This window comes from Podarcis raffonei, chromosome 5, assembly GCF_027172205.1.
Source record: "Podarcis raffonei isolate rPodRaf1 chromosome 5, rPodRaf1.pri, whole genome shotgun sequence".
In the NCBI taxonomy this organism is placed as follows: Eukaryota; Metazoa; Chordata; class Lepidosauria; order Squamata; family Lacertidae; genus Podarcis; species Podarcis raffonei.
The window spans coordinates 24,748,988-24,769,431 of NC_070606.1; the positions used below are offsets into that span (position 1 = coordinate 24,748,988).

General features: G+C 39.2%; 1 protein-coding gene across 2 annotated transcripts in view; it reads right to left on the reverse strand.

The window, feature by feature from the left end:
- Positions 1-20,444, reverse strand: part of PARG (poly(ADP-ribose) glycohydrolase) — a 68,769-nt gene that overhangs the window by 31,560 nt on the left and 16,765 nt on the right. For both annotated transcript variants that reach the window (XM_053388248.1, XM_053388247.1), the window contains 2 exons: positions 3,286-3,378; positions 356-513 (listed from right to left, as the gene is read on the reverse strand). In XM_053388248.1, the coding sequence (XP_053244223.1) occupies positions 356-513; positions 3,286-3,378 (251 nt within the window). The remainder of the gene's footprint in view (positions 1-355; positions 514-3,285; positions 3,379-20,444) is intronic.

The following is a 20,444-nucleotide window of genomic DNA, read 5'->3' on the forward strand; positions in this document are numbered from 1 at the left end:
AGGGCTGTTCTTATAAATGGGGAAGTGTTGAAGGAAGTGACAAGTGAAGGGAAGGACCACTATTAGAATTGAAGCGGTGAGCATGATTAAATGGAAGGAAATTAGCACTCTAACAATAAAGATTATCTTCACCAATTATGAACAGTTCTGCTCATTTTAAGCTCCATAATATTTCCATCAATAACTATAGTCTCAGATCTACTTTCCCATATTTTCCAAATCTCACAAAACAGGTTTGTCAGGAATCATTTCCTATTTTAATGAGATTCTTTCAGGAATTAGCAATACAATATGGACAACTTCTCCCCTACAGCAAGACACCCCTGAGTATCAGCTACTTAAACTGGCACCATACCTGTTGAAGTTAATATCTGGATAGCTAGAATATTCTGATTTCATCTTGGCATTTCGCCGGGGGAAAGTGCAGAAGAAGGCATTTGCTAGCAAACTAGCAGTCTGCTCCTGTGACATGGTGATGGAGTGGTTCATTTTTTGTTTCAGTAGAGGTACTGGCTAACAAAAGGGCAGAAAGATGGACATAAATTAGTTTAGCAATTCAAAAAACAAAAACAGAACCATCACCCAGAACCCAGGAGAACAAAATTACATTTACTAATTTAGAGCAAAAGTAATTTAGGGGCCTTAGTGGGTTCTTAAATCAGCAGCACCATTAAAATCAAGAGCTGTTTATCCAAGATGATTGGGAAGCCTTGTTTGACGAACTGGAGATTTCTAATCAATAACAACAAAAAATGTCAAACAAAGCACCACTAGCCTGAACAAAAAGGAAGCATCCATAGGAACAACGGATGCAATATGATTAATCGTGAAGGAAAAATAAAACATCAGAAGATTGCAACAGCTGTATTTTACAGTCTCCCTGTCATAGATTAAAGAAAATGGGCAATTACAGCAATCACAGCAAAAGAACACGACAGGATGATACACAGAACAGCATAACTAAGGTATTCTTTGATTTTCTTGCTATAACTGAGAGCAAAACAATTCAAGCTTCAAGAAAAACCACATAGTCCTTCATTCAAACACTATCATTGTTATATGTTTATTCTATAAATTAGCTCCCAATACTCAAAATAGAGAAGAAAGGGAAATACACGAGCCAGATGCTCTGATTCTGGCTCATGGAGACCATGGTTCAATGTTAAGTGAGAACTGGGCAATTTAAAATTATTTTGTGCAGCTACTTCAAAATGCACAGTTAAAATTAATCAGTAGAGGGATTTCATACCTTTTCTACAGATTTTCCAAATCTCCTTATTCTTCCTTAGTTAAATATGAGCTTTTCTGATTCATGAGAAATCAATAGTTTCGCCTTTATTCCATTAACTGAAGTGTAGCTATTAAAACTTAACTGTTTGTATCTAGGATGGCTTTTAGAACAACTTCTAGAGATCCATACATGTGAACAACTTTTAGCTGAATTCATAAGCTGTTACAAGTTAGTAGTCTGAGCTACAACCAAGATTCCTGGATGGATTCAGCTTAATGTATCATCTTTGAATAATCTTCCAATATGTATATTTCTAAAGGCAGAGGTGGGGAACCTCCAGTCTGTGGCTCAGTCTTGGTCCTCCGTGGCGTCAGGGGTGGGGGTGAGAGGGCAACGTAAGTGCAGGGCTTTGAAGGAACTATCAGGATAAGCTGCCGCCTTTGGAAAGATTGCCTGATTCACGACTCTTAAAGGAGAAATGCTTTTTGAGCAGCTACCTCCACTTTCCTTAAAACAAGGAAGCACTTTAAGGACTGGACATGGGCCTCCAGAAGGAGGAGAAGGGGCTGTTAGGGAGATCCTGTTGGAGGCAGAGGTGGGGTAGGGGGAGCAAGCCAGCAGAGGGAAGTAGGGTGGGGGCAGAGTCCACGGGTGGCAATATTCAAAAAGGGCTGGGCCAGAGTTGTCCCTGGCAAGAATAGTGAGAAGAACAAGGAAAGACAGAGCTGAAGGCCTGCAGAACTTCCCTGGGTGCTAGCGAGGACAAGCTTTTTGCAGCTTTTCCTATCTAAAGGGGTTCGCATTGTTGCCATAACATGCTACCCCCAACTGAAGGATATAATGGCTAATGGACTTGGAGCTCTGGACAGCCTAGTCTAATGGACTTGGAGCTCTGCAGAAAAAGCATGAGGTCCCTGAGAAATATGAAGGTCTCAGCCCTTGTGTAATTTTTATACAGGATGGGGTCCAAGAAGGTACCAATGTTGGACAAACTCTTTCCTGCCATTAAAACTACTGCTTAGAGGTCCTTTGAGGTGACATGGGTTTAGAGGTTAGAAATGAGTCACTCCAGTCAAACTGCTTCTCACTGAATCTAGAATAAATATTGTTTTTTTGCCACAAGGGTCTGTGCCTGTATATAGATCCAAAGGAAACTTGGGGTTTTGAATTTGCCCTCCTTGCAGGAGTATTATCTTCACAACAAAACAGCTTTAAATATATAATTATTTGTGGATCTCAGAGCTCTGCTGTTTTAAAAATAATACAGCTGTCAAATAGCTGTGTTTAAAAAAGGACTAAAAATATTCTACTTACTTTTTTCCTGAAAATATCTTTGTCAGCATTTAACTAAGCATAAATGTTGTACTCCAATATTTATTTATTTTTAAAGTGTATTACTGGGGGAAGGGGGGAAATGGGCCCCACAATTACACAATTATTACTTGGATACAAAATATTATTATTTAAATTGAAATTAATATGTTCACCTGATCAAATATCACTGTAAAATATTTCTGACTGCAATCCTAACCCCTTACCTTAAAGCCCCATTAAATTCAATGGGGTTTACCCATGAGTAGATATGGTTAGGACTGCAGCCTTACTTGTGCATGAAATGACATACTATGTGCAAAAACCATCATTGTGTTACACTTGAGTTTGTACAAAAAGTGACAAATCAAGAATTTTCAGAAAGCAAGGAGTTGCTTTAAGCAACAACAATTTCACAACCAGTTATCCTTCTGTACATTAGAAAGACCTGAACAAAAAGAAGCCACCTGAAAATGCCAGCTTTCTGACTATTCTAGCACATCTCTCCAGTGTATGCAAGATTTTGATATATAGCTCAAATCAAGGTTCAGAAATGGGATAGGGCATTTTTAATGTCCTTTTATATTGTTATGGATGTGTGTTGTCTTCACTATTCCCTAGGCCTCAGCTCAACAAGGCAAGTACCACGTATAAGGACCTTGGCATTTTGACCTCAACCATTCGTGGTCGTGCACAGCAGATTAATCTGCTGAAGGGAGTATACTTAAGATGCGTCTACTAACCTGGGTGCAGATGCTAGGCAAACAGAGTGCAAGCTTCACCATATCAGGCAAAATGGACTGAAACAAATGCTGAGCCTCTGCATCTTCAAGCACCTAGAATGCAAATAAGAGGGTACATTTAGGCCTAGTATTAGGAATATGGTCTGCCAAATTAGTCTCTCTGTACAGCAACTGGCTTTTCAAGACAAAGTCATTTCTCAGTGCAAGCATTTTTAAAAGTCAAATGTACAAACATAAAACTCGGAAGCCCTTACAGTTCAGCCTCTAATGCTACAGTAGAATCAGTGTTTGGCACCAAGTCAAACCTGAAATGTTTGACACTATATTTTAAAATTTTATTTCTGCAACAAAAGTGCATGGGAATGTACTAAAATGAAAGATTAAGATTCTCAGAATTTAGAAGGGTGCACACATCGCAATAATCTCTTTAAGAACCATTCTTGGCACTCAACTCTTCCATCTTCCTGGAGACCATAACCTGGATAAAATATACAACCTGGAAATCAAGACCAGACATTTTCAATCCTGAATATTTAACAATCCTGAAGTTTAAAAGTAAGTCTATTATTCTAACAACCCACTCAGATGTTTGGTGTGTGCATCAGTTTGGAAGCAAAACAGGGCTATTCAAAATAAGGAAGCTGACTCTCTGAATATGCAGAAGTTCATAAATTAAAAGGAAAAAGATTACAAAAAAACCCAGAAGTGGCCCTGAGAGCTTCCATGAATATGGAATGTTGAGGGCACAGAGATAAGAAAATACTATAGCCGTTAACTAATTTCATACCTGGAAAGGATGCTTCTAGACTCCCAATGAACATCAAAGACAAGAACTCTGACTCATTTTGAAGGGGAGGGGCACACTAGTGTCCCACCACAGTTATGCCCCCCCCCCATCCAAAAGCTTAGGGGGAAGGGAAGCACAGTTCCTAGGTTACAGAGTATTCCCAACTATATTTGCAGACCCTGGAGGCAGTTTGCTTTGGGTGGGGGAAGGCTGTGGGAGGCTTTGCAAAGTAGTCCTGCTACTTTTTCCAAATAGGTGTACAGTACACTATCCACCAAGAAAGTGTGGTACCTAGCAGCCAAGACCAAATGACACCAAATGTTTTTGTCCCTAAGGACTGGGGTTCTCTTCACTCAAGCAGACAGCCTGCTGTACTTGGCTCTTCCTTGCAGCCGAGACAAGGGGGCAGGGGAGAGAGAAATGGGGAAGGATTGGTGATGGTATTAAGATGTCCCCTCCCCAGGCTTTAGATTTTCGTTGTCAGCCTTGACAATGTCCCTCCAAACCCCTCTTCTCTACAACCCAACTTGACTGGCTTATGCTTACATTGAATAATGTCTATCTATCAAGTACCTTAAAAACAACAACATTCAAGCATGACAAACAATAAGTAGAACAAGGCTCTATTCACAATCTAATCAGACAACATGAACAAAAATAAAAAGGGAAGAAATGGAAGATGATACCATCTAAAAATACCAGTAAAATAAATTGAAAAACAATCAAATTTTTATCTTATGAACATTTCATGCACCACACAATTACAACTTCATATTTTGCAGCTGCATAGCCTAGAAAACTACGCTTTGAATTTTAGGCTTGCAACAGCTGGTAACCACATAATATTGAGAAGGAACAGTACTATTAGTTTTAAGGTTTCATTTGAGGGTTTTTCTCTTCTCCATTTCACAAATCATCATCTAGACTGCAATCCAGGAGCTGTGTTACTTTATAATATTTGTAAGATGCTTAGATGATAATAACAATAACATATCCTGCACAAGGCACATAGTTAAGAAAGTCTATTAATTCAAAGTAATTTTAAGGGAGAGAATGCATCTGCATAGAGAAATCATAACAGTTAGGAAAATTAAGAAGCTATCAAACTGGTCCAAAAGCTTTCACAAAATGTAAGAGCGCACTAAAATTCCTCATTGCTCTCAACTACAGGCATGGGACACGAAAGTAATTTCAATTGTCAGTTGAGATGAACAAGTGTGGGGAAGTGGTTAGAAACGTCAGATTAGGAGCAGGGAGACTGGAGTTCAAATCCCCACTCAGCTATGAAGCTCACTAGCTGACCCTGAGGAAGCCATTTATCTCTACCTTCAAATCCTGTTTGTGAGGATAAAGTGGAGCTGGGGAAAGAAGAAAAAATATTTATGCCACCTTAAGCTCCTTGGAGGAAAGGTGAAATACAAACATGCCAAATAAATAAATGCAATAGATTTCAGATGACAAAAAGCTTTTACTCTCTGTGTGACCAACCCATGCCAATGAACGTTGACTTGAGGGGGGGGGCTACAAGAAGAAGATCCATGCATTCCTTGGCATCCACATGCATTTTCTTCATGGATGAAGACTTGTAAATTTTATGGCACAGTTCTTGCAATATTCTAATAAGTCTTCTGTTTATTTATGTATGACCTACATACTTCCACAGTGATCCCTATTTTTGGAAACAGATTTCTTTGTTACACAAATTGCATCAAATAAGGGTGTTTAGGCTGTAAAATAGCACTTTAACACCCCCTAGGCTTTAATTGTAAGAGATAAATTCAAAACTGTGAATGTGTTCTGCCGAAGTAAACATATTCCCAAGTAGTAACATATTGGAATGTTAAAGGTTGAATTTGGATTTCAGGAGGCAATATAAACAAATACATATAAATTTAATTCAAAGAAAGACATTTAACCTTAAGCATCTATAAACTGTCAGCTTCTGATAGTTCTTCTCCTTTGGGTAGCACTTCCTGTCTTTTAAAACTGACACATGAATAGTAGCTGCCATGCTTTGTTGGCTGCCACAAACTCTATAGTCTCACTCATCTGGTGACAGATTATGGCACTGGACTTTGTCACAGCTGTCAACACTTCAACCTTTCCCTTATGCAGCTCTGGAAGTAAATGCAGTAAGAGCACAGGAGACTTCCCCCTTGAAACAGAACCACAACCAACAATTTCAGAGAACAGGTTTGGAAAACAAATAAGAACTGCACTTGCTCTGTTTAAAATGGGTATTTTATTTCTTTTTAACTCACCTCCATCAAAGGATTCCAGGGCAGTATACGGAATTGCAAATAAAATTAATTCACACCACGTATAAAAAAATTAAAACCAACAAATAAGCATACAAAATGCAACAAGACAAAACACTAAAAACAGAACACAATTCCCAAAAAAAATCAACTACAATCTAAAATGCCTGGGCAAATAAGAAGGTCTCTTGACACCTGCTTCATCCTGCTTTGGTCTGCCTGAATGTAAAAGGGTCTTTCATTTACTTGCAGCAAATAAGTTAATCAATTAGCAAACTAGCACTTCACATTAGAATGCATCAGGTATTAAGAATAAGGACATGTATAGCTTTGTTAAGGACCAGCCTCCAGAGGCTGCTCTTGCAGCATCTACCTAGACAAATATGGCCACCAGTCACTTAAGAATGAAAAGGGTTTATTGTTGTTTTATTTTTATCATTTAATGAATTTATATACTGCCATGGAGCTCAGCCAGATCCAAAATAGGAAGTTGGATCTTGAACCTCTAAAAGCAAGGGCTTATTTGGTTTAGACTTGCCACATGGTGCAACAAGCAGGTATCTGATAGCACATATATGATATGGGTATCTTTATCAGAGCAAGCTGATACTACTCAGCAACTGAGTGGATCTATTCAGACTTAATGTTGTTTATCATTACATGCATGATAGTCAGAATTGTGTCTCTCCCCTCCCCTCTTGTGGTACAGAAGTTTTAACTGTAAATTGACCACAGTTGAGTATTCTGTCTGAAACCTAAAATGTGATTAATCTTAACTATGGTTAGTTGAAGCTAGTCAGCATCAAACACTACGGCTTCAACCCATCATACTTAAGACTAACTAGTGTGTCCAGGTTCAGACAATACTTATTCCAACTCTCAAATTGAAGCAAAAGCTTCCAAATTCCTCACTCAATAAGCAGTTGGAGAGGCAGTACGTGAACCCAAGGCTCATTCCTGCAATGACCAACAAAGTCACTGGCAAATCTGGTTTGTTGCTGTACAGTGGTACCTCGGGTTAAGAACTTAATTAGTTCTGGAGGTCCGTTCCTAACCTGAAACTGTTCTTAACCTGAGATACCACTTTAGCTAATGGGGCCTCCCACTGCCGCCGTGCTGTCAGAGCACGATTTCTGTTCTCATCCTGAAGCAAAGTTCTTAAACCGAGGTACCATTTCTGGGTTAGCGAAGTCTGTAACCTGAAGCATCTATAATCTGAAGCGTCTGTAACCCGAGGTACCACAGCATAATGTATGAAGCAGCCCTTTGTCACCAATTACTGCTCAAGTTCTACCTTCAGGATTCAACTACAGTGGTACCTCGGGTTACATATGCTTCAGGTTACAGACTCTGCTAACCCAGATATATTACCTCGGGTTAAGAACTTTGCTTCAGGATGAGAACAGAAATCGTGCAGCGGCGGCACAGCGGCAGCAGGAGGCCCCATTAGCTAAAGTGATGCTTCAGGTTAAGAAGAGTTTCAGGTTAAGAACAGACCTCCAGAACGAATTAAGTTTTTAACCCGAGGTACCACTGTATTGAATAATGAAAACAAGAATATGCATTTTTCTTTAATGACACTGGTATTTTTTGAAACCTGCAGGAAAAGGGGCTGTTTGTTACTTTTTCTTCACATATAATAACACTACAGTACTGTTCATAACCCGCCACCCAACACACACACACACACACACTTCCAACCACTTTTTATCCATATCCTATTATAACACTGTATTGGTTGTCTCATCTTCTGAGCAACCTACACTTTGAAACAAAGTTGTATGATGGTATAAAACCTAGACTATATCTATCTTACCACCTAAGAGATGTCAGAATACTGACAGATACCATTTTTTAAAACTCTCATTTTAAAGCAAATTTTATTTCTCAGGAAAGGTACCTTGTTTACACAATACCGTGTGCCACTCACCAGAGAAATTACTTGGGTGAGTCTTATCAAGGTTAGTACATGAGTGATTGCTTACATGAAACCTAGTTTTAGCTCTGATCACCAAAGACCTGAATCAGCAAGAGTCCTGCTCATTTTAATGGGAATTTGCTCAGGCAGATTACACTTGAGGACTGTGCTGAGGATTCAAGGAGCTCAGCATATTATAAACAAGAGGTTAACAGCTCTAGGCCGAACAACTGTGACCTGCAGCTTCACAAAACAAATGTTCATCGTGCAGTAAAAGTGGGCTTGGTAAGCAGCACCGTAAGTAATGATCTCATAATTTTATAAACTGATCCTCCAAAATGCAAACCCTGAGCACACTTGACATCACAAAGGAGAAGCAAGGAAAGACAGCATGGGACAGAAATGCTGGTTTGAGTTTTTAAACTGTACAGTGGTACCTCGGATTACGTACGCTTCAGATTACATATGCTTCATGTTACAGACTCCGCTAACCCAGAAATAGTGCTTCAGGTTAAGAACTTTGCTTCAGGATGAGAACAGAAATTGTGTTCCGGCGGCACGGCAGCAGCAGGAGGCCCCATTAGCTAAAGTGGTGCTTCAGGTTAAAAACAGTTTCAGGTTAAGTACGGACCTCCGGAACAAATTAAGTACTTAACCCGAGGTACCACTGTAATCTTGACAGACTAAGCTAAGCACGTGATGCACTACACAAAAATGGCTTCACTTTCTCCTCTGTCTGCCCCATTTTAAATCAAAGGATGCTCGCTAACTGATTGATATTCCCCTTAAGAAGATGAATGTCTCCCTCAGACCAGCTGCAATTGCGCAAGCTCAAACACACACATTCCCTACTTTTAAAAATAAAAGGGGTTTTGCTTGCTGGACTTTTTATAAACTAAGTGCCATGACTGATTAGGAATTGTCTTTACATGTCGCCATTTACTGCCACAGCATTCTTTAACAAAAGGAAGTTTCTCCTGCTATGTTAAATGAATACAAAACACAATTCCAGGAAAAAGGCTGTCTGCTGCATTCAAAATGAGTTGCTGTTTTCTGTTTGGAAACTGACAACAGTTTCCCCCAAAACGACAGTCACCTGCTTCTCAGTATAGCATAGCTTTCAAATTATTTTAAGCCATATGATTATTTCTGCATCAGAAAGACATTCCTTATTTTTAACACATTTCAGAACAGAATCAAACAAAATTAATAGGCATCATAAATGTGATTCTAGAAAAGAATGTGACGTAAAAGTGTGTTCTCAGCTAGCACTGTCTCTCCTATCGCAACAGATAGCCCCAGACTGTCTTTACTAAGACGGATTATCTATTCACACAAAATCTGGTTATTATCCTGCATCTTCTAGCGCAATTATCCCATCAATTTTCTAACTGAAAGAAGTCCAATAAGAAATGTGATGGGAAATTGCACTGGAAAGTATGGGGCAACCGTCACCAGCTGGCAACGCCTCATAACCACAACACAAATGTGTCAGGAAGACTACTCAATAAGCAGATGACGTTGTATAACCTCCGTGCAAGTTTTATATGAATGTTCAACAGCCAGCTGGTCTGGAAACTCCCCCAGCAGCCCTTGATGCCCTGCTATTCCTCAACCTGGCTTTCAAGCAGTCACTTGACTGGACAGCAAAAAAGGAAGAAAGAATCAGCTCATTCTAAAAATATTTTGACAGAAGCTTCACTACCTGGTTTCACGGAGAAAATTCTTACTATCCACAGTCAACGAAGTGTCCCCTTACAAAGCCTAGTCTACATGACCATGTGTTAGCAGAGGCCACTGAGTAAAAAACGCTTCAGCCTGGGGTCATTTCTTGAGATTGGAGGCAGAGCCATCTGAGCAAACCAAGAACCATGAAGGTGACTCCAGAAACCTGAATCAAATATCACTTGGTTGTATCCAAGACAGCATGAGTGTAGAGATGGCTTGCCCAAGAGGAGTTTCCTCCTCCCTTCTCCAGACTACACTCTCCTGAGTCCCCTGAAAAGCTTCTCCTGAGCGAACTCTCAGGAAAGTTTTGGGATATGGGGCTACAGTAGGAAGGGTAAATGGAGAAAATCGGTTGCGATTGCTTATATGTGCTTATTGGGCATTGGATGCATTGGCCCACAAATAATGCTAATTCCAATTTCTAACATTTCAGGTTAAGGAAATACTCAAGACTACCAGCAAAATACAAATGCAACCTCTAAACCAGGGGCAGCCAGTGTGATGTTCTCCTGATGATGCTAGACTACAACTCCCATAATCCGCCACCATTGGCAATACTTGCTGAGGCTGGTGGGAGTTATAGTCCAACAAATATCTGAAGGGCACCAATTCCCTGCTCTAAACACTGAAAGTGTGTCAGTAAGCTCAAGTTATTTAGTGTTGTTGTTTTTTTACACATAAATTTTCTATTCTTACAAGTTGTTAAAATGAATTACCAGCACCACAAGAGGAGAATGGCAAGCTGTACCCATTCTCTACTTCGGTTATTGTATGAAATGAATCCACTAGGAAAACATGTACAGCTGTCAAAATGCAGCCACTATCTTAGAATGGTTTTCTGATTAGAAAAAGCAAAGAATAAGACAAGGTAATCTTCAGAGGAAGTAGGGGGAGGAAATCTCATTGGATTATGCAGGAAAGAGCCTTATTTGAGGGGAGGGGAGGAACATTTGACATTTATCAAAACCATAGACTGACACTTGGAAAAGAAAGAAGGAGACAGCTTACACCGACAGAGGTTAATTTGACTCTCTTTAATTGTTTCTGAAAGCTAAAATATGTCTCCTGCCAATCCCAGACTGCAATGATCTCTCAGGTGTATCTTACTTGACAAGCAATGCTTCATTTAAATGATTTCCATAATTTTAAATAAAGTTCAAATGTTTTATGAGAGTATATAATAAGAATGTATTTTCTTCATTTTAAAATGTAAACTTCTAATTTTTAAATAAAGCATGAGATAGTGCTCCCACCAGCTCCCTTCACAGTTTATATATTTCTCCAAGGCTCAGAATGAACTCAGGCTTGCAAGAGAGGTGAAAAATAATAATTAAAAAAGGCCTCTTCAGCTATGTTTGGAGAAAGAGAAAGATCAAGCAAGTAGGCTTGTATAGAGAAGACAGAGAAATGCTATTGGGTGACAGAGAAAAAGCAGAATTGCTCAACACCTACTCTGCCTCTATCTTCACCCAAAAGGAAAGTAGTGCCCAACCTGGTGATAAGAGAATAAAGGGTGCAAGGAGGGAGATGCAGCCCAAGATAGGGAAAGAGGTGGTAAGGGAACACATAGCTGCTTTAAATGAATTAAAATCTCTAGGGCCTGATGAACTGCACCTAAGGGTACTATAGGAGCTTGCAGGTGTAATATCAGATCCTGTATCTACAATCTTTGAGGATTCTTAGAGAACAGTTGAGGTCCCTGCACACTGGACAAATGCTGACCCCATCTTCAAAAGGTGGGGGGGGGGGGACCGAGATAACTACGGACTGGTGACATCAGTACCAGGAAAGGTCTTAGAACAGCTAATTCAACAATTGCTGCGTATAAATGTTAATCTGAGCCCTTTGATATCAGTTTTAAATAAAGTCCATCCTGAGACACTTGAAATCTTGACTTTGAACACATACTTAAATCTTATTGTTGCTTCATCTTTAAAATGCTTAACTCATATATTCAAAATGCATATAGTCCACAAAGCAACCGTCTTTCAATTCTGGAGTTTAAAGAAGTTTGCAATTTGTTCAATAAAAAAGGAATGTTTCTGCCCTTCTGCACAGGTGGGAAAAACCTCCACTCTGCATCTGAAAGTTCAGTTTTATTAATACTGGATTCTGCAACTATAATATGACCCAGTATTTTTAAAGCGTACAAACTAAAATGAAACGGAGCATGGAGTAACAGGATAATATATTCTTGTGCCTTAGGTCATTCCTTCCAAGCTTAAAAGCCTATGTTTATAGCACTGACCTCTCTCAGTACAGCTTGTTTCTTTTAGTACTGTCCAGACAATTATAAAAATGATTTATCAAAAAACCAGTCATCGGTACAAAGTGCTTATATATACTAGCTTTGCCATTTATTCTGGTTTTATTAATTGAAGCAACCATTTGATTAAAATTATATATGGGTTTTACATTCTACCTGACACGCCATCTATACATAGTTTGTAAGTCAGGGAACAAGATCTGCCTTATTTTATGTACAACCCATAGTCTTTGAAGGCACTCTAGAAATAATTGCAAAGAAAGCAAAAACACTGCAATAAATATCTGGATTTTAGCTAACGACATATATCAGGCACCATCTCCTACGCCAAACGAGTGAACAGACATGAGGCAGGCATCCAAATATGTATTTTACCTATATAGAGTTTTCTGCAAAAAGGCTATGGCTCATCATCTGTATGTGTTCATAAATACAGTTGTTGTTGTTGTTGTTGTTGTTGTTGTTGTTGTTGTTGTTGTTAATTATTTATTATTTCTACCCCGCCCATCTGGTTGGGTTTCCCCAGCCACACTAGGTGGCTTCCAACAAAATATTAAAAATGCATTAAAACATCAATCATTCAAAACTTCCCTACAAAGGGCTGCCTTCAGATGTCTTCTAAATGTCATATAGCTGTTTATTTCTTTGGCATCTGATGGGAGGGCGTTCCACAGGGTGGGCGCCACTACTGAGAAGGCCCTCTGCCTGGTCCATGAAAACAAAAGTATTATAAATTCTCTTAGGACCAAACTCTGAATTACTACAATTGCATGGTTGCTGAAATAAAAATGGGAGGTTTATAAGACCCCCATGTGGTTGGAGGTGAGATTTAACCCTTTCCTGTACAGTCTCTATCCTGATGAATTTGTACCTCCTTTGAGTTGCAGTAAGCCTTAAGGCAGGCTTCCTCAAACTCGGCCCTCCAGATGTTTTGTGACTACAATTCCCATCATCCCTGACCACTGGTCCTGCTAGCTAGGGATCATGGGAGTTGTAGGCCAAAAACATCTGGAGGGCCGAGTTTGAGGAAGCCTACCTTAGGGAAAAAGCTGTCACTCTGGCGCAATGCCTGGGGGCAGGGGCAGGATTTTAACCAGGAATGGAGAAAGGGAAGACCTCAGCCTCCCTTCCCTGTGCACTACAGTCCCAATGAAAATTGCCCACAGGACTTTGTATTATGAGTATCTTTTTAAAAACCAGATGTGCCTTAACATAAGAAGAGCCTTCTGGATCATGCTAAGGGCCCATCTAGTCCAGCATCCTGTTCTCACAGCGGGCAACCAGATGCCCGTGGGAAACCCTCATGCAGGATTCAAGCACAAGAGAACTCTCCTCTTCTGTGGTCTTCCATAGCTGGCATTGAGAAGTATTACTGATACCAGCTGCAGAGACAGAACATAACCAACATGGCTAGTAGCCATTGAAAGCCTTGACCTCCATGAATTTGTCACTCCTCTTTTAATCGTCTACTGACCATATGATTACAGCCACTTTCCTTCAGGATCTTTGGAATACAGTGGTACCTCGGGTTACATACGCTTCAGGTTACATATGCTTCAGGTTACAGACTCTGCTAACCCAGAAATATTACCTCGGGTTCAGAACTTTGCTTCAGGTTGAGAACAGTGCTCTGGCGGCATGGCAGCAGCAGGAGGCCCCATTAGCTAAAGTGGTGCTTCAGGTTAAGAACAGTTTCAGGTTAAGAACGGACCTCCGGAACGAATTAAATACTTAACCCGAGGTACCACTGTATCTAGATTAACATTTTTATTAATCAGCTAAAAGCTAAACATTTAGAGGTTTTTGAAAATCTGCCAAACTTAACAAGTAGATGTTATGAAACAATACAAATTCTCCATCTGGTTTGCTTCAGGAGACTAACTCCACCCAGACAGTTTTCATAAACCTTTCCCCTTAACTTTCAAAACAAAGGCCAAGACCAGTCGTTATTATATGAACTACTTGCATAGGCCTGTAACTGAATTCCAATCTGCATTTATTGTTTTATCACTTGTTGTTTGCCACCCTAGGCTCCTTTGGGAGGAAGGGAAAGAGAGAAGCAATAAAATAAATAGCATACCTACTCTGGATGGAATGCTTTCACTTCCTTTTGTAATTATAATTGTTTTGTTTTTAGAATTGTGTACTATCCTGCTGTAGTCCCCCTTGGAAGCTTGTGGTGAAGAGAAGGTAAGAAATCTTAAAAGAAACATGACTTATGCACATTTTGGACTATGTCCATCTACAGTGAAAGCAATGCTTTGACTTTTCCTAATTTAAACATGCATCTGAAATTAAAGAAGATTAGCAATATTCAGGTCTAGAGGAATATATTTTTTTCTGTAGTGGAAGGGCTCCCTCTTCTGTTGGTCTTTTAAAAACATAGTTAAGACATGCAAGCATATTGTACAGAACTATGCATCTGGAGTGCAAGTTAGTTAACCCAACCTGTTTCAACACATTTGCCTCAAAATATAATCAACTTGTTTCAAGGCAAGTTAATTTACATAGGTATAGGCCAAGAGCTCAGAACTCAAACCACAACCCTGAAACACCTCCTGAATGTTATGTCAATTCCACAAGAGATATCAAAATTGTGTTATTTTGACTAGAAACCATTCTTATAACCCCAGTAATGCAGACACGGACCGAGGAAATAGTGACTTGTTTAAATACACCTAGAACCTTAATCGTTAATGTGAGATGTAGCTGGGGGAGTTGCATGCTCCCTTCCCAGTTCTAAGCCACAAGGTTGGGAGATTTTATATTCAAATAAATTTGGGAACAGTGTGGTTATCATAATCTACAAGTAGTGAAGTAGCGTGCAAGTTGAAAACCTGCATCTGATTTCACTATGTGTGGGGAGAGAGTAGGCTGGAGCAGATATAGCATTTAACCCACACAATGTTGCACCATGTAATATACTATTGTCATTCTCACTCCAACCAAATCTCTTATATTGAGCAGTCCATAGCAGGCACTTGACCTAGTAGAAATTAACCCTAAGCTTTACTTCAGTGTTAGATCAAGCAGATCTCAACACTCTGTGGAATCAAGAGGAGTAAAAGAGTGGCCTACATGTCAGACACAAGGCTATTTCTGCATATTATAAAACAAGATATCCATGTCTGGACATCACAGTTCTTCCATCTTGGGTCTCCAGATGAGAATTCTTATTGCTGTCAGCCAACTTAACCAAGAGGAACAAGCCAGCTTGAATCATGATATCTTAAGCTCTCTTCAGACATTTACAAAAATATCTGAATTATAATCATGAAGTGGGGGCAAGATAAACTGCTTATCACTTCAGTGACAAAAGCACTAATTTGTGCTCATAAGTGCACAGAGGTACATTAACAATGCTTATTTAGGGCAAGATATTGCTTGTAACAAATATAATATTTCATACATACTGGAAGAAGGACAGAGGGCTCCAGAATTGGTGTGCGGATTTGTTTGAGGTTTTATTAAACTACAACTTTTTTAAATGATTTTGTACGCATCATGCTTGCTTACCTCAACTAAAGCTCAAAGCTAGCAAGTCTTCATTAGATCATAGAATCATAGAATCATAGAGTAGGAAGAGACCACAAGGGCCATCGAGTCCAACCCCCTGCCAAGCAGGGATTATCACACTCACATTCAGTATCTTAGTAGAACTGGTTGTGTTTTAAAAAACCCCACAAAAATACTAAGTGTTTTCTGAGTATCCAAGTAACTGTTAAATCAACAGTCATTTGTCTGATCTAAATATCTACACAGCACACACACACACACAGATGGTAAGGGGAAACAGATGCACTGATGTGAGCTTGTAGGAATATAAAGGCTGGCTCCCACAGTGACATACAAGAGGGATCGTTCATATTATCCCTTTCAAGTGTGCATCAGCAAACCGAACAGGGTACAGTCCTCTTTAGTTAGGAGATACAGACAACTGTATGGGCAAACCTTATGCATTTCTGCTCTGAAAATAGAGCTTCTCACTTTGGCTATACAGTGGTACCTCGGGTTAAGTACTTAATTCGTTCCAGAGGTCCGCTCTTAACCTGAAACTGTTCTTAACCTGAAGCACTACTTTAGCTAATGGGGCCTCCTGCTGCCGCCACGCCGCCAGAGCACGATTTCTGTTCTCATCCTGAAGCAAAGTTCTTAACCTGAAGCACTATTTCTGGGTTAGAGGAGTCTGTAACCTGAAGCGTATGTAACCAGAAGCGCATGTAACCCGAGGTACCACTGTATATACAAATTATAACAGAATGAATATCAACAGCAATATCATAGAAAAGGCTGAGCTACAACTCAAGACAAGCATTTAACATCCTGGTCTCTCTTCTTGAGATATACATTATTGCAATATTGGAAAAATCCCTATTTACAGGTTTTTTCCAGATGGTCATATTATCCCAGCTGTAGCATGCCAGATGTTTTACGTTTCAGTTCTAATTAAAGATATTAGTCTGAATAGCTCACAATTTTAGGTGTATGTTTAAGTACATTCAGCTGAGATCCTTTTTAAGTTTCTTACAAGATGTGCAAGTCTGAGAAATAGGTTAATTTTGTCCCGTGTTGTCATGTAAGATCAGTTATTTAGTACTGTGCTTTTCTAAAAGCCTTCCTCGTCTAATATTATCATGGTTAAATGAAGTCAACCATTCCACACGGACACAAAAGCAACTCACATGAAGACTAGGAAACAGAAATAGGAAGTAGGAAAAGTGTATTCTCTCTTTTCCATCCAAAAAGTCAATTAAATAGTGGACAGCATATAGAGAGATTTAACCTCTCTCTACTTCAAGCCCATATGTTCTTATCAGAGCAGCTGCTGCACAAGATCAATCTCATAACATCAATGGCCCATTCCCATTGGTTTCCTTTCTGAAAAAAACAAGAAAGGGGTAGATTTTTTTAAAAAAAAATCAAGGATCTTGAATGTCTCACCCATTGATGCTCCTAGCAAACATTCATTTGGAAAGCAAACTGCAGCATTATAAACTTGGCATTTGGTTAAGGGGGCATGTCACAAACTTGAATTGCATATGACCTTAATCTTCTCTTAGTGACTCCCAAGGAACTTTAAGCTCACCCAGTGCTTGTGTAAGGCTACTGTTGGCTCCTTATCATTGTTGACTTATTTCAAGTCAACAATAAATCCTTATGTGTCTCATTAATAGGACCAGCTCTGGGAGCTAAATTAAAATGGAAATGGATCCTAATAGCATGGAGGCCAAAGGTTCTTCCATCTCTTATTTATGACTAGGGAATAATCAAGGCTGGGCTGTGTACATTCATCAGAAAGAATTAACGGGCAACATAGGTCAACAATGATCATTACTTTTGAAAAGCAATACTACTATAAAATAAGATACACCCTTAAAAAAACCCCAACCAGACACTATTTACTTAATGCTGCTCCTTGTGAATAGCAAAAAAATGCACTATTCCATTAATTTACCTTTCATTTATATAACTGTTAAACATCAGAGAAGAATGAAAAATAAATATTTGATTAAAGATACAGGCTTCTAAAAGCATTCATTAGTACTCATGATCTTTATTCTGTAACTTATTGGAAATCTATTACAATTCCTTTGGGAGGAGAAACTGCCAAATTAAGTGAACTGATACATTAGGAATATAAATTATCAGAGTAAATGTTTGAGATTTAATTTAGTGGAACGTGGCACAAGTGAGCCATAAAATACAGCTCATTACTTCCAGCAGCAGGTAAAAGGAAAACCAACATTAGCAGATTAGATTGATTGATTGATAAGATGTCATTTTTACTAAAATAGATTATATTCTCATCTTTAGAGAACTCTACTGAAAGAAAATAGCTGCTAGTACATAGCTACAAAATATCTTGCTCAAATGCTAGTGGAAAGGTTTGCACAATGCTATTACAGTGGTGCCTCGAAAGACGAAATTAATTCCTTCTGCGAGGTTCTTCGTCTTGCGGATTTATCGTCTTGCGAAGCATGGCTATTAACGGTACTTAGCGGCTTTAAGAAAAAGGAAACAAACTCGCAAGAACTCGCAAGACATTTTCGTCTTGCGAAGCAAGCCCATAGGGAACTTCGTCTTGCGAAGCGACTCAAAAAATGGAAAACTCTTTCGTCTTACGAGTTTTTCGTCTTGCGAGGCATTCGTCTTGCGAGGTACCACTGTATTAGTAAGTTCCACAGCAGTTCTCCTGTTTCCTCAAGCAGAAGTACATATTTGGATTTAGTATCACTTTATCACTCAACATTCTAACTAAGGTATATGTACAAATATCATTTTGAGGAGCCACTGCCATCACCAACATCCTTTCTGCAGTACTGTACATAAGAAGTACCTTAGTTGAATGAGTCTGAGGTAGATTTGTAGTAGACAACACAACTCTAACTCAGTTCTTTACTCTTCACTTCAGACTCCCATTTCTTATCATAGGCACCTCCATAGTCCACTTACTATTCCTTCACTAAACAGGCTCAAACAATCCAACGGGCCTCAACTGCAACATAGACAAAATTCCATTCCACCCTTACTACTCATACAAAGACCTCCTGGGCATGACCAGAAGATACCTCCTACTACATAAGAGCATCTGTGCCTTCATATATACTTTCCTTGTTTGAGGGCTAACCCCCCACCAAAAAAATACCCAACCCCCCTCTAGCCCTTCATAGTCTAATTACCTAATAAATTGTGGGCAATTTAATTGTGCATGTACACACATACAGAGATTCTGCCACCCTAACGTCCTGATGGATTAGATCCAACATTTATCTAGTCCAGCACCCTATTTCCAACAGAGTGGCCACAAGTAGGACCAAAGCACACTGGTCCTCTTCCTTTCATCTTCTCCAGCAACTGATAATTTAGATACTTCCAGCATCAGAAACAGCATGTAACAAACCATGATACTGAGACTAGGAGCCATCAATATCCTCACCTTCCATTAATTTGTATAATTTTCTTTTAAGGCCATCGAAGTTGGTGGGCATCACCATCTCTTGTGGTAGCAAATTCACAATTTAACTAACTGCTGTGCAAAGTGGTTTCTCTTCCTTTCCTGAATCTTCTACCACTCAGCTTCATAATATTCTAATATTTGAAGAGGGAAAGGACTTCTCCTAAACCACTTTCCCCACATAATTGTATACACCTCTAATATGTCCCCCACTTACTCACTTTTTTCTGAATTAAAAAGCCACAAACACTAACTTCTACTCATAGGAGAGCTTCAACAGCCCCCTGATCACTGTGGTTTCTCTTTTCTACAGTCATATAAACACTAAACACAAGGGCTAGAAACTTCTTCATTTGTATTAAAAACCAACAAAAGGTAATAGATAGAAGATAGAAGCTGCCATGGAATCTGGCATTTTGGGGTCACAGTTTATTATGTACAGAGTGATCACAGTTACATGGATTTTAAGAATTGTACAGCGGTACTTTACTATTCTCCCTTATCCCCTGTCCAGCCAGTTCTCTGATTTGAACTATTAGTCTCCCAAGCAAAAGGAAGCTAAGTCTACATGAAACATCTTGCCTTAATAAGAGTAGAAGACGAACAAGTCAAAGCATCAGCTATTGTTGAAGTTCTGTCAGCTTGCAGTATCACTGGGATCAAACTCAGCTTTCCACCCCATCTGGCATGTTCAAGTTAATCGGCAATCATCTCCATTTAGTCCCCAAGGAAACTCTATTTCCATTCAATAGCTAGCAAGCTCTGGAACTGCAAAGCTTTCGGCAGCTGCCTTGGTAATTAACAGAATACCTCAAAGCTTTTGCAGTACTTAACTCTTATGCATAAGGTCAATTCTCTTTAAAATACATGCCTGAACAGTCAATATAGTTCTTCAGTTTTTGAAGGATAGTCAGAAGTAATTCAAAGCTGTCAGTTAACTGTGCGAGGGTTTTGTGCATGTGCAAGTATGCAAACAAAAATATGGTTAAATAGGTCACCACCTTTTCTTCTAGTTTTAATCATTCAAGTCATGTGACCCAGTAATCATTTGAATGCGTCACTCTAGCTTTACTCCTTAAATTTCTAAGACATTTCAAAATAATTCAAAATAATTTACTATTCTATTAAACCAGAAAACATCACCATTCTCTTTTTACTGAACCCTTACTCCCTCTTCTGCAAAGGCCACTGAAACCATATACTACTCTCTTTGGATGACATTCTCAACCCAATCTATCATATTCTTG